This window comes from Nestor notabilis, unplaced genomic scaffold (genome assembly GCF_000696875.1).
Source record: "Nestor notabilis isolate BGI_N333 unplaced genomic scaffold, ASM69687v1 scaffold635, whole genome shotgun sequence".
NCBI classification, from domain to species: domain Eukaryota; kingdom Metazoa; phylum Chordata; class Aves; order Psittaciformes; family Psittacidae; genus Nestor; species Nestor notabilis.
The window spans coordinates 9292-25035 of NW_009927636.1; the positions used below are offsets into that span (position 1 = coordinate 9292).

Below are 15744 nucleotides of genomic sequence, written 5' to 3' on the forward strand. Positions count from 1 at the left end.
GTAACCCACTCAGGATCCCAAAGCTCAATGAAACCTGTATTTTCTGCTTCACATATGCCAAGGGGTAATTGCCATCTGACCACCAAGGCAGCTCCTTTTAGCTTTGGCTATTTCTAATTCATAGATGTAGTGCCTTATCTGCTAGATCTGTTCAGATCAATTGAGGTAATAAATATGGAATGTCACCAAGTTTAAACCCTTTTTTGGATCTGTGCCCAAATAGATATCTGGAGCTTACACAAAATGATATTAACTGCTTTTCAGTTGAAGGCATATGGTTACAATATATTTGTATTATCTACAAATTAGTTGTTAGAATACGTTTGTAAATGATTGTAGTCTCCTAACCTACAGTATTAAGGTAAAGCCCTCTGGGACTTCCAAATGCAAACAGCTTCTGAATCTCAAAAGAAAAGCCTAAGTTAGGGCAGACTGTTCAATAACTGTAAGAACCAGGCCAAGATCCTCAAAGCTGAGTGGTAATTTTGTGTGTCCACATGGAAGGTAAAGATGTGCAGCACTCCCTGCAAATTAACCTCTGTTTAGGTTCCTTAAGGTTCGTATTAAAACACAGATGTGCTCCCAAGCAGGGTAAATCCTTGGTCAGAATGCCCTGAGTATTCCCAGCAGTTACAGAGGCAGTAACAGAATGATCTGCAATACTGAGCAAAGCACTCGCTATTACATGCCTGCAGAGTCTGCATCTCTAATATGCTGGAAAAATTAGCACACTGACAAGGAAGGTTACATGCTGCAAAACATGATTTATTTATTGAATGCAAGCTTTTAGAATTTCAGGAAGGTTAAAAATACACCAAACAAGTTGAACTGGAATTTCTCACATTCGGCAGTTTAAAAAATGCTCTCAGTTACAGCTGAGACCTTCAACTTTGCCTATAAATGAAACACTTTCAATAACAGCCAGTTACACAACCTACTTACAATCAGCAGCTTATCTCACAAGACCTCTAATAAGAAATTTTCTTTGTGGCAGCAACATATCAAAGTGTCTTATCCAGTGTTGACCAGCTTTGTTTATTCTGACTGTCGATCGCTCTTTTAAGTGCTTCATCCGGCATAAGATCTGATCCTTTTACATCAGAATGGCTACAGCCAATTTTAGGACATCTGTTAACGAGAAAAGAGAGACTTCATTAAACCAGAAGAATTGTATTCGTCAGATATAGGGGTTTACATAACATCTGCTGGTTTATTGTGTTTATCTGGGTTTTTCTCCGAGTTCCTCATTACCTCGTTTCCTCTTTGCCAGCTTCTCTGCAGGGAAAAATAAATCCATTTATCTAAAGTGGTGGGAATCAACAGCTGAAGGAAGGAAAGAACACAGCGAGAGACAGAGCCTCTCACCTGTGGATCATTCTCTTGCTTTATGTACACAAGCTGCCTGCATCAGTAATGGCACTAGTATTGCACGGACATCTTTCTGTGTTGCTTTCTCTCTTTGCCAGGTAACTACCTCATATCTTAATAATCTGCGGCGGAAAAGTATAACCTCCACTGACATATATATAGAATCATAGAATGGTTTGCGTTGGAAAGGACCTTAAGATCGTCTAGTTCCAACCCCCCTGCCATGGAAATTAATTTCTAGGAAAACAGATAGAATGAGACTTGCAAAGGCAGACTGGTGAAATCAGTGCACTCATCTAGTCGGTGTAAAAATTTCCCTGGCTTTCTCTGAACTGAGAAAGCACAGAAAGGAGAGCTGGGGTCAAATTAACAGCCTTTAAATGATAATCAAATACAAAATGTCTTACAACTATTTGAAACAGCCAGATAAAGACAGCAGAGTGAGAGATATTCAGGGACCAAAGGTCATTTTCCTTTGGCAGTGGCCCAAACATGCACAGATGGTACCTGTAGTCAGAAAGAACACTTTTTCTGAATTTTCCTCTATTGGGAGTAACATTTTTCTAAGGTGCTGAACTTATTTACACTCACTACTCATAGCTTTTACTCCAGATTTGTCCACAACTTAGTGTGTTTGTCATGGATAAGTCACTTAATTGCTCTGTGCCTCGGTTTTCCCATTTATCACCTTATAAGAGCAATAGCTTGCCAGATTAATGAATAACAAGTGCTCAGAAAGCTTCCCACATTTCCTGTAAGCATAAAGCATTAGTATGTCCTTCCAGGCAGTGGAAAACAGTGAGCAAATGGAGACACGTAAGAGTTGCCTGAAGGAATCTATGTCCAGTCTATCAGCACAAAACCGGTGCCTGCGTATACGTCAGAGCTGACACTGAGCTGCTGCACTGCCAAGTGCACCGAAGGGATCCCATGGCTTCAAACAGGAAAGTACGTGTGAGGAAACAGCCACTCCTGTAGCTGCAGAGTGAGCAGCAGCCTTGATTTCAGAGTCAGGATGGAGAGGATCCCCCCAACCATGTCTCTGCTCTACCAGGGCACCTGATTCCACTTGGATATTGCTGCTGAGAACGTCGTCAAGTGGCAACACCCCAGAATGGGGTACTCAAATGGGGAACTTGTTGCATCAGCTGGCCTGTCTTCCTACCACAGTAGACTATGGTTTATCAAAACTGACTGCATTTTCATGAGAAAGGCTAAAATTACAGCAGGTCAGTGAGACTGGGCAGAAAAAACCAAGTAATCTTTCTTAATTTAGTAACAGAGAAGCTGAGTTATTGCTCTATGCGTGCTTTGCTAGCACACTGGAATAACTGGTGTAATAATGGTGAGGTTACAAGGCAAAAGCTTGAAATTAAGAACTTCTAGTATTCAGAATGCATAAACAACTTCAGTTTGGGTATAAGGTAGCTTTTAAAGCCAGGTGTTGTTCAGCTTACATGTTTTTTCTTTTACTCTAGAGTTTCTCTAAGTCTTAAAAGGTAAGATAAAATTCAACCACGTGGCCTATAGTTTTTAAGCAGTGCTGAAACTTTCGATCCACTACAACAATCTCCACTACCATGACATTTTCTTGATGGATTTAACAACACAGGGAAATAGTTAGATATGAACATCCTAAACTCTGTTCTGTATTGCACAGCTATTTTTGTCATATCTTTGGGCTGTTGAGAACATATTTCCTAGCCTGTCCCTCTCCGTCAGAACACTCACTTTCTTCTCTCCAGCTTATGAGCTATTTCCCAACTCCCATTCATTTTTCCAGCCAAGTTTCTGTCCATCCATGTTTCTGGTTTTGTCATTCCGAGGATGTTGCACCCACTTCACTTTTTCTCCCTAGACCTCATAACACAGACAATGTACTTCCATCTTGTTCTTCAAGCTGTCTTGACACTAAGATAGTGGTGAAACATCCCAGCTGATGCTTGATTTCATAACTGTGCTTTCCTGTAGCCAGGCAGAAGCATGGAATAAAAAGTTCTGCTCCACCTTTGTATCCCCCATGGCAGAGTATGTGGAGTCTGACAGGTACACAAGAGCAACAGATGGAGGAAGTAAGCCGCCTGTGGCATTATCTTTGGGGAAATCAGGTTGCTAGTTTCTGACAGACCTTCCTGAGCATGTGTAAACTGCATGTTCATTAAAAAGGCCAGAAGTGGTAAGTTTCCATGAGGTCATCAACCCCAAAGCGTGAGGCTCTCGCACATGCGGTGCAAAAACAAATGCAAAATTACTGATGAAATGCTGGGTCCTCTAAACTTGCTCTAAAAAGTGTTTAAGTCCCTTTTAATTTCTATTTTTTTTTTAATAAAATCTATCCTAAATCTGAAACTTACTCGGGAGAATTTAAAAAATTCAACTGTTACATCTTTTCACTCAACAAAAATATGTCCTGAGTGGGAAGTGGCAGCCTGCTTTGATGATATAAAGTAAGAAATACTTAATTGCATCACAGCAGAAACTGCAAAATCCTATCTGATCAGTCTTAAAGCTCTGTCTGGTCATCAATAAAAAGTTGTATTTTGATATTTCTTACTTTAACACTCATTTGATTGTTTTAATATTCCTCAGCTTTACTGGAATATAACTACAAGAGGAGGTGCACAGAGGAGACTTATTTTTCATTAACTTCAGGGCTTGCTAAATAAGCAGTGGAAACAAAATGAGCAACTACATTTCAGGAAGCTGAAGTTTCTCTTTGTTGTTCATGGCTCTGCAGAATCTCTTTACTTTTGTTGTGCAGGTACTACGAGTGGCTGTAACTTCCTCACACACTTCCTGAATATTTCCTTACACATTGTTTTCATTAAGAAGAAAAGCTTCTTCACGTGTACAGTGCTAATGAGAAGACTGTGACTTGGGCAGACGCTGAGGTATTACTTCCTGCAGCCTTGCCAATCCAAATACATTTCCTAGAACAAGTGGAGTAAAATTCCACTTACACAGCAAAGCAAATTTCCACACATTCCTGTTCGCTTACCGGACTTTCTTCTTTTGCTGCTTTCGAGTCTGGATAAACTTTAGAATGGCATCTTCTTCATAAGTGTGTCCACAGATCTTGTTTCGAACCGGCCTCTTCATTTCCATCTGTAATCGATAAACGTTGATTTAAAGGAACTGATAATGCCCATGAAAATGCTTCCTATGAGATTTTATGTAAACCAGCAGGAAGCGTGTTTGCCATTCATACACAGCGTTCCACTCAAATTACAGGGTCAGGTCCCGCATGGTTGACTGCATTCCTACTTACACAGGGCTTTTTCCCAGGCAATGTTGCTCTTCTCTTATGGTGCTTGTAATTTATACTGCCTGATTTTTAACAAGTGTTGCAGATTTGTAATAAACCATCAATGAAGAATATGAAATAACTATTTCCCATTGATTATACAGTGATAGCATACCTGTGTAATGGGACAAATAAAGTTCATCTGACTCTGAGTCACAGCTATATCTTCATCGATTTGTTCAATGGCCTCTTCACCATTACCTGATTTATGGCAAACTATAATGGGAAACAAGACAATTTTCACTTAATATTTAATACAGATAGCCGAGACTTAAAACAAGCAAACAAAATCCAGCATTTGCCAAGCATTATCTCACAGTGATATATCTAAAATGCCACAACATATTTCTGCACTACTCCCTGAACAAGATACTGCAGAAAGTACTGTGCTACAGTCTCTGTTAGAAACTGTGGAGTTTTAAATGGTAACCACCTTTTTGTGTGTGTGTCTGTGTGTTGCTATTTATAGGCAATGCTAGAAAGAAGTCCTGGGAAAGAAAGCAAGCTGGCCTGAATATATCAAAACCCTCAGTATTCTCTGTTGAAGTTCACCAAAAACCAGTAACATGCAGATGAGTCCCCAAAATCTGACAGCGGGAGGAGGTGGAGCTTTTGCACATTTGCCAGTCCTACCCTCAACATCAGTTTGTGTCTGAATGTCGTAAATGGGCTTGATATACAGCCTCTATACAGAGTACATACTTTAAAAGGAATTTGTACTATTTATCATAATGCATCATTTGTAAAGTGATGCTGCTGTATTTTAACAAGACTATAATTAGTGAAAACAAAAGCAAAGAAAGCGTTACTTGAGAGGGACAATAGAACTGTTACGAAATACTGAAATCTCCCAGAAAACCTGATGGTCCAATGCCAGAGAATGAGGGGCAGACAAGAAGAAATCCACCTTGAGCTACAGAAGATGCAGCTCCCCACCTTTACCAGAAGAAGAAGACAAGATGTAAGCAGCTCTGCACCCCCAGGGCTCCATGCAGAAACTAGCCAGAGTCAAAAGCTGAGACACAGGAGCAGCTAAGGAGAAGTCTAACCTTAATGAACGTATACATGTTGATTCATCTTTTCCTAACTTTGCCCTGTTATTGTGAATCTAGGCTTTTATTTGAATGCATTTGTTTATCTTCAAATCTTATCTGGTAATAATAGCAAACTTAACACCTGCCATAACTTTCCATTCCTTTGGGGTAGTTCTGCAATGTTTTTGCAGCAGTGCCCTGGGGTGCAGTCCTCAAGGTGTCCCAAGCTGAAGAGAACATTTTTCTCTCTAGTTGCACAAGCTAGTCTGCAATGTAGCAACACAGGGTTCAGAGAAGATGAACTTTTCAGTGGCCTGTGTCACCAAGGAGGCAGTGAGAAACACAAGTGGACACAGAGTTTAGAGCTACTTCATGACTGGCCACATGCAAAGTCTCAGCCGTGGTTCCCTTTGCTGCTATTGCACCCTATCAGCCGATCTTTGCACCTTTGCATCCCTGGTATTCGGTCTTCCACATCTGTTAAGGACCAGTGTTTCCTAACTTAGGGTCAGTCCTGCATACCTCTATAATACAATCACCTTCCGGATGATAACAGCAGACATCACTCTTGGAGCAATGACAACCTCTCACACCCAGTCTAGACTGAGCACACTGCCATGTAAGCCAGCACAGCTCTGGTTGAGGTGCTCTCGGCATCAGTATTGCAGCTATTGCTCCACCACAGCATCTCTTGGGGTGCCGGTTTTATCTGTATATTTCTCCTTCCTTCTTAACAGAGCTTGTCCTTCTCTCCATTCCAATATACCAAGAGTTTTCCAAGCATTCAGGAATGTTTCTGACCCCCAGGTAGTCCTGCAATACTTAGGCAAGCATCAATGAGGGTGTGGATGAAGGGGGAAAAGGAGATTAAATGTCCAATGTCAATAATAACTTTAAGGCTTCAGTCTCCATTAAATATTAACATACCTTTATCAGGTACTGACCCCCTAATAAAAGTAAACACTTGCAAATCAGAAGGAAAAAGTGGGCACAATTTAACTGTAAATACCGAAACTGCAATGGTATAAACATCAGAGAGAAACTTGAATGAGTTACCAGTTTTCAGAAAAGAAAACCTGTCATGTATTATTCTTACATTACTCATATATAAGGTTTATTCTACCACGAACACACAGTATGTTGAAGAAAATACAAGTGGAGAGTAGGGGGGAAGTGCTGGGGGATTTTTTTTAATGAAGCTTTTGAAATACAATGGGCGAAATCCCACCGAGACAGCAAGGCTAAACAAGATTGCAAATCTGGCATGGGCTGCTTTATTTAAATACCACACTGATTCTTCTTCCAACAAAGAACAAGAGATTCAGAACCCTTAAATTAACGTATCTGCCAATTTGGACAAATATAGCAGCTCTCATCTTTCCTGCCGAAAACATTTTTTGATGTTCTACCTTCAACTCATGAACTTGGTGTGTAGTTCCAGTGTACCAGGGTATCAGATCAGTTGACGAAGTTAGAAGGCAGCAGTACAAGGCAGATCTAGGACAGGTGACTGTTTACAAAGGATGATTTTATTTTTCTATCAATACAAGGATGCCAAGGAAGGTGGGTTAAGTTTTAGAATGTGGTTCTTCTGCCTGTGACTTCTAAAGCACAGGCATCTAAGCAGCCTCTTCTGGAAATGTGTTCAAAGCCAGGCTGGATGGGCCTTTGAGCAACGCTGCCTACGGGAAGATGTCCTTGCTCATGGCAGGGGGTTGGAACTGGATGATCTTCAAGCGTCCTTCCAACCCAAACTGTTCTGTGATTCTATGATTCTTGGCATGCGATTCTGCCCTAAAAGCTCTGGTTATTTCACATCCATTACACTTAAATGTGCTTTCAAAAAGAATGCCTTTTGCTTAGAAAATATCGGAAGTATTGAAGGAGTGCTCACCTCGCACAGCACCTTCTGACTTTGTGAAGGAGTCACCACTTCGCTCATCACTTCTGTGTGTGCTTACTTAGGTATTAACACAAGAATTTAGGAGACTATGTTGAAGCATCCAACTTTGAAAATATGAGCTCAAGCTCAGGTACTGGTGCTTGAGTCTCCCCTGAAGGGCTCTAAATTATGTGAGCTAAATCACAGGCTGGGTTTACCTCTTTCTTGTACTGGCTTTGGAGGTGACTTAGATGCCTCATATTTAATGGTTGAAATTCCATGAGTTGAGATCCTTGTAGGTGGGATATATTAATCTTCCTGGATTCAAATCATCCTCATGCTGCAAGCTTATCTTAAACGCTTCAGGTTGCACTTCATTTGCAATGATTTTGTATACAGTCTACCCGAGCAGGGCCCTGATTTCAAGAGGTTATCACAGCAAAAATGAATAATTATTTAAAATATTTCCTTTTCATAAACAGCTAATATTTTAAATAATAAATATGTAAGACTGGGATGATGCAAGTGATACCTCAAACGTGTCAATAGCAAATTAGCATAAATCAGATAAACCACCCACAGATTTGTTGTTATTGCTTGATGATCTAGACTACAGGAGGAGAGAGGAAAATAAGTTTTTTCTATTACAGTATATTTTGCAGACATTATGCAAGACACACATGCCTCCTGAACTGGTCAGTAACATGCTCTAAACTGTAGATCTAAGCCTGTAAACTCATACTGGAAGTTCCTTTTATTAAGGTCAAAGGGATTTTTTTACCACATTAAATATATAAAAGTTTCGAGGATCTAAATTGCAAGTCTGACTATTCTATAGAAAGAAGAAATAAAACCACCAGGTCACACATATTTAAGCTAAGTCAGGTTACATTTTTGTAAAATTGAGTTTTCCTTGCAAATTAAAACCAGATGCAGAAAACACTAAGTTATTGTTCCTGAAATTCAGATGTTGCCTTAAGTAACAGAAGTACATGTGTCTATTTTGGTAGTCTCAGAGATTACATTTTAAGAGCCTTAACAGTTTCTAGTTTTCCATTCCAGCCAATTGAAACCTGTTATGAGTATTAGTAACACATTTTCTATCTGGCTATCTCAGCAGTGATGTTTACAGCTGATTAGTACCCACTGTTGTAATAAAACTGCATTCTCATAAAGGTATCTATTTTTGGTAACACATTATAATGAATTTTGCAACTGCCAACTGTTTTTTTACTCATACAATTTTAATTAAAAGCTGGTAGTACTTTATATCTCTATCACTTTCATCTCTTGATAAAAATGTGACTAATATGCCTTAGCTCAGTTTTTACCTACTCTGCTGAGAAAGACTGAGAACTTTTAAGCCAACTTTTAAAAATAAGAAAACCACAGTGTGGAGACATTAACTGCTATATTGTGACTTAAGTTAACCAGGGACAGTTTACATATTAATAAAGCATTACAGGAAAGATCCTTTCCATTTTCATTGTCACTTATATGACAGACAGACTGCTGTCTGCTCACTGTGTCCAGTGCCAACAATGTCCTCTACCCAATCCCTGTTTCTCTAACCTGGCCCCAAGTGAGTACATGTTGCAATGTAAACTTAATTGACTTCTTTTGTGTTGCGCTGTTCTGCCTTCTTACCTGCCATCACTCAGACACTAATCCCGGAAATCAAAGGGTAATATTAAGCATGGAGGATTTAGTCTTTGTAAGCCTGAGCCACTAGACAGACAAGGTCTTGGCTCCCAAGAGGGTCTATTGTAGTGCTGACTCTATAGAAATAACAGAAACTCATCCAGGCTGGGAAAAAACCTATCTCTGGGAGCTCCAAGAAAAACATGAATGTTATGAGGGCAAGTCAAATGCCAAGTGTGGCTGCCAGCAGGACACAGAAAATAATGAAAGGTGGGGGAGGCGAAGGACATCATCACATCCAAGAGCTGTATGGTAAAAGTGAGGAGTCTGAGGCACTGCTAGCATGGGGTGAGGAAAGTCCCAGGACAAGTCTAAAGGAGGGAATGAGCCCAAATGCTGCTTTCCACAAAACACATTGCTGAGACCACCATGGGCGATGCTTAAGAGTGTGTCAGCAAGCCCTGAATTTGGGTTCGAGTCCAGATCCAGAAAAGCAGACTAGAACAACCAGCCAGTGTCCTGCCCCCAGGATGGTTCCACGGTAAATGCTATAGGAGGAGTGAAAGAAGAGGGGAAGCACAGAGTAATACCTTCCTGGCAGACTTTCCCAGTCTCTAGCAATTTGTGGCCAAGGACTTCCTGAGTCAGAGGTAATATCTTTGTACTTAATAAGCCCTCAAGTTTTCCTCCAATGAATTTGTCTAAACTTGGAGAGGGGAATTTGGGCTTGGACTTTTCAGCTTGATTAGAGACAGTTATCTTTGCTAGAAAGGTTAGCAACAGTTTAATTTTCCTTGAAACTTACCGCAGAGGCTGCAGGTTACAGTTTAATTTGATTTTTAAGAGGGAAAATAAGGTGTGCAAGCTACAGCTGCAGTCAAACAGTTCAAAGGCTTTCTGCTTTTGCCAGAGGCATGTGATAGTTTAATTTGCTAACCAAGCCAAACTAGGCTTTGCATTAAAGTACATTACAATTTGATTACTTGCTGGTGTTGCAATACACAAGTTGATCTAAGGAAGGTGGCCTCTAACATGTTGCTCCAGACTGCAATTGCAAATTTACTTGCTCTTGCTCAGGCCATGCAATTTGCTAGTAATTTACTGACAGGTCCCTTGTATGTGCCCTGTTTTACACACACGTGTTTAAGAAGTACATAGACAACCATTTGGTCAATCAAAAATAAAATGACAATCCTGTAAATATAAGCTATTCTTTTCACACTTTCCTGGAGTGTGAAAGACAGATGAACGAATTGGCAATTATTAGTTCCTTTACATAGTAAGAGTGGGGAAGGAAAGAACAGTTGCACTAAGCAACAATCCTCTAAAACCTCCTTTAATGCCATCAAATTCACAGCACTTGCTTGTCTTACAGTATTCTGTCCAACTAAGCCACAGACCTTTTAAAATACACTATTCCAAATGGAAATACTGTTCCCGTTTTACCCTTTCACTACAGGGTAAAGCTGGTTGCTGCCAGTTTTCCAGAATGACCTTAAAATGAGGAGAGGCTATGATATGATGGAAATGTTATGGGACACTCATTACAGAAATGTTAGTGAAGGAGAAAGAAAGACACTTGGAGCTAGATACAATTTGCTGTTTAATGTATTAATAAATAAAATGTGACTACAAATCCCACCTAGAAAAAAACAAACCCCAACTCCAGAGGTGCCCTGTGAAACCTTCAACTCATATCCTATTTAAAGTAAGTCATCGTCTCTACCTTTAGATTGTGGGAAGTTCAGACTGTTGTGCAGTGGGAGCTGTGTCCCTAGAAATGTGAACAGAAAGGATATCTTTCTTTGATTATAAACCACACAACTCAAACAGTTTGGTAGGAAACACACAAAAGAAACTTTCTTCCTCCCTGTTATTGCAAACAAACATGAGAAATCCACACTTCAAAGCCCGTGGATGACATTTCAAGCAGCAGTTCCCTCATCACTGCAGTCTGGATTCAATCTGAAGCAGCTCCTGGGGCAGATGAAGATTACCTAAAAAGATGTCATGAAGGTTCCTCAGTGAACTCAGAGAAGCCACTCTTTCTGGAAAACCTAAGAAGGACGTATTTGTCCATCTCTAGATTATCATCACCCACAATGGTGTGTAAACTTAATAAGCACATTAAACACCAAAGGCTTGATGAAAATAAACCCAACTGATAAACATACTGCTTAAGTGACCAGGAAACTCTTAAGTCTGTATCCGGGTCTGTATGAAAGCATGCCAGGCATGTGACAAGAGTGCAAAAGTGCTAGGGATGCCACAGTAAGAGCAAAACAAGACAAAAACCATAGTATCTTACGAGGAAAAAAATCAGACACAAGCCATTATATAGCAAATACATGTAAAAGACATTTTTCTTACTCAGGTTTTCTCCTGCTCTTCAGAAATAAAAAGACTGAACAATCACTGCCTCATACAGTATAGTGTATAAAGGCAATGTCCAATCTTAGAGAGCATCATTTTATATGTCAGAGATTAGAAGAATATCAAACACATTTAAAAATGAAGAAATTCACTCCAGACACATGAAAGAAAAAGTTGCAAAAGATGCAACCAGAAGAAAGAAAAAAGAAGCCTCCCATTTCATTAGAAGATGAACCACTTTCCATTACTAACATTGTGGTCAGAATCTGGAATGTCACTGATGCAATGCTAACCATCAAATGACATGAACATGTAGGGCTTGCCTACACAAGGAAGCTGTTGCAAAATAAGTGAGGGTGTGAATGTAGAATGCATTAGCTCCTTGGCATCTACTCGCCATGTGGACGCTCTTATTCTGCACTAGGAGTGCCTTTTGGCTGTGTAGCCTAATCCACTTCCACAGTGGACTTGAGAAAGGCACTGTTGATGCTGGACAGGAGTAGTGAGAGGAAAGCTGTCAGTATTGACAGCAGTTTGGAGCCATATCCAAACCATATGGATGAGTCCTTAAGCAGTCCCTGGATGGTCTGTTCTGCAAATGTAACTCAGATTTTCTCAGAACAATCCATGCCAAGTATTCTCGGTGTATTAACTCACAAGCAGAACCCATCTCTGTGACATCTCTGAAGAAAAAGTAACATCATGTATCTTGCAACCTATATAGCTGGAGGTTGCTTTGCCTGTTTCAGTTTCACATTTGTGCATTCTTGTAGTCATGTACTTCTGAAAGCTGAAATGGTGACAGATTTTCAGGTGGAAAAAGCTTCTGCTAGAAAACATTCCTGGACAGAACTGTTCCAGGGTAATAAAGGGACAGGAAACAAAAAGAGCAGTGATGAGGCAAGTGGACGAGGTAGCGCAGATTTGCACCAGTCCGTCCAACAGGCTGCTATGGAACCAGTGAGCAGAAAAGCCCCCAGCTAGCCCAAATGATCCTAGAAGACTATCATTCTGATTATAATTTCTATCTGTCTCTTCGTGTTCTTGTCACAAGACTTTTTGACAAAGACTTCGCTGTGTTTCTACCCTAAACAGCTCTGTTGAAAAACACCTTTAAAAAGTCACCAAAATAATGCTCCCAGCCCTGGCGTCAGGAGAGTGGTGAATACAGACACATGTAGTTTGTCATGTGTTGGGGCATAGGTAGGAATATATATGAGGTGTACGGTGAGAGAGCATGAAGCTCTAAGCCCTGAACATTATTAACCTATTGATTTTGTGATTGGTGAGGATGGCACCAACCCAGAGCTGTCTGAAAATGCAGGGAGAACACAGGAAAGAGCAATCTGCCACCTTCAGGAATCAGCAGGTTTGCAGTACAGGAAACCAGCTCCACTGCACCCTTCACCCAGAGGAAGCTGGGGAGACAGATCTGCCCCTCTACCACAAAAAGACAGATGTACTATATCGCTCTTGGGAAACTGAAATGGTGGGAACAAAACACTCTTTTCTCCACCTCCTAAAGCCCAATGTTGAAACACTTGAAACAAACTTTTAGGCAAGATATTTTATTTCAAAATTAATATTAATGATGAGAGCAACATTTGCAATCCTTCAGAGCGCTTTCTGAAATGCTTAACTACTTCAAAAATGAATTTACTTAATTTAGAAGTATGTAACATCAAGTGATTACAATTCAGTGTGCTTCAAAAGCACTATATATATATCCACACAACTTACTGGAGATGTATTATTAAGATGTATAAAGACAGAGAAGTTGTCTTCATTTCCCAAGGTGGGATTTTTTTTTTCTATAGAAATTTATTTCTCCTACGTTTTACACAGGAACTTTACCACTCCAGTTATTCTGTATTCTGCAGTTATCCACTGCCTGAAGTGATCTGCTGAAATGGCCTCTGGGATGGGCAAGAAGCCTTGGATGTCTGCATGTCATGGTTGTTACTCCAGCACCAGGGACCGGAGCTTGTCCCTGCTGCAGCAGCTGCTCCGGGCACTGGCTGGGTACCTGCTCGGGGCTGCATCTCCTGCTCTGCTCCTGCCGTTGGTCACCAGCCCATGGCCCCAACAACTTCCTCAGAAGAGGAATATTCCTAAAGCAATGAATCACTTCTGGAAGTAATAACACCCAATTCCTTCTTCTCTTGAACACAGCACACCATAAAAAAGGTCAGTTTTTCTATCACGACCATTTCACAGGAGGAAAACTGAGGCACAGGACAGGAATACACTCAGAGCCACTAGCACATCCTGTGTGCTAGACCACTGTCTTTGCCATTAGACTACACTGCCTTCCCCCTGAGTAAATAAGTCTATGAACAGTTTCCAAATACATTCTTAGGGAATGCATCAGTTCCATGCTAAAAGCAAAAAATACACTACAGAAGTCAGTATCTGCTAGTAATTGCACAATGTCTGGGTGTTTATTTTGAGAAAAGAATCACTTGCACTGAAGAACACATGAGCATTTTCTGGTAAGTCATATTTATAAAATAATGCTTCTTGGAAAGACTACCTGAGAAAAGGAAAAAATGTAGTATCACGTAAAAATCAAGTTAAGAAATAAAACTCAGGTTTTGTTTATTTTTTTTAAAGAGGCACTTGAAGATCTGCCATTGCTCAATCACAACCTGCAAGGTTTTCACTGAGGTTGTATGTGCGCGTACTAAGTCATTCTACATAAACTATCCTGTGCACACTGAGATCGTCACTATAATAATGCTTGATAAGATGCTCCCTAAAAGAAATAGAAAATATTGCTAATCCCAATTTATACATCCTCCAAAACAATGTCACCAGGGTCTTGTGCAGCTAAACGTAATGCTATCATTGGTTAGGAACAGCTGAACAGTTCTTTTTCTCAACCTGTCCTGTGAGGTAAGATTAGGCTTCTTGAATAGCAGAAAATCTAACGCTAAAGCCCTGAGCTATAAATACTCATGGATTATAACTGCAGCAGCCTGGCAGCTTCTGATGGTAATTAGCAGTTAATTTTAAATCTGATCGATATTTATTTTAAATCTCTCTCTGCAGAGTCTCATTCGCCAGAAGCGCATCTTCAGCAATGCTACGTGCATCAGAAAATCATTACCATTCTATAGGTGTCATCTATACAGCAACATATGCATTTCAGACTTCACCTTGACATTTTTCATAGTGCAGATAATAGACAATCTGGAAGTGACTGTGCTTTATGGCAAATGTGCTGGGAAGATTAAGGGGCTTAACTAAGGTCGAGTACAAGTCTTTTAAACCCTCAAGGTCTCTCTCTCTGTCTGCACTTTACTCTCCAGATCAGGTTTAATAGGGTAGTAAAGTGGGACAGAAAGAGAAAGGACTTAAATAATCTCAGCACAGATGCACACAGAAACAAGAACGGCTAAGCAGGACAAGCAGAGCAAGGGAAGCTACTGTTGAACTGATAGGACAGCAGTTGCAGTGTCACTTGTGCTTCACAATAAGGATAACAAGCACATAGCTAAATCATGTGGCATTCTGCACAGGATGGAGTAACATTATAGTTGTCCTCTTAAGAACTACTAACTTCCTTTGCACTCTTTGGCTAGCACATTAGCTCTTGCAGCAACACATAAATTCCCTATATGAAAAAGATGACGATTTTATATCTCGAAATAAACAACTTAATATAAGTGAAATAATTAAACTGCACTAATTAAGGAAGGAAACCAACACTAAATACAACAGAGCTACATGAAGGAATCACCATTTCAAAACAATGGAGATAAGGCACAGCCTGTTTTTGTCAATGTTCTTTCACATCAGAAATCAAGCACAGCCCTGCAACCCAGAATTCAGAATTTAGGTTAGGTCAGTGTAACTGAGACTCTTGGGTTTGTACAGGTAATTAAGATTCCTCCTTTGCTACGTATTTGGCTACAGCTAGTAAAAATACGTATGAATTGGGTTCAGTGACTGGAAGGAATGGGAAACCTTTAAGGACCGAATCAGTATATAAAGGGGGATGGTTAGAAAGATGGAAAGAGACTTTTTACCAGCATGCAGTGACAGGACAAGGGGAAATGGTTCTAAACTGAAGGAGAGTAGATTTACATGGGGGATATGATGAGGAATGAGGAAGACATTCATTACTATGGGGGGGGGGG

General features: G+C 40.2%; 1 protein-coding gene across 1 annotated transcript in view; it reads right to left on the reverse strand.

Annotated features, from left to right (window-relative positions):
- Positions 1-1001: 1001 nt before the first annotated feature.
- Positions 1002-15744, reverse strand: part of NSMCE2 (non-SMC element 2, MMS21 homolog (S. cerevisiae)) — a 69246-nt gene continuing 54503 nt past the window's right edge. The window contains exons 4-6 of the mRNA XM_010014126.1: positions 4788-4873; positions 4367-4473; positions 1002-1128 (exon numbers count right to left, since the gene is read on the reverse strand). Of these exons, the coding sequence (XP_010012428.1) occupies positions 1002-1128; positions 4367-4473; positions 4788-4873 (320 nt within the window). The remainder of the gene's footprint in view (positions 1129-4366; positions 4474-4787; positions 4874-15744) is intronic.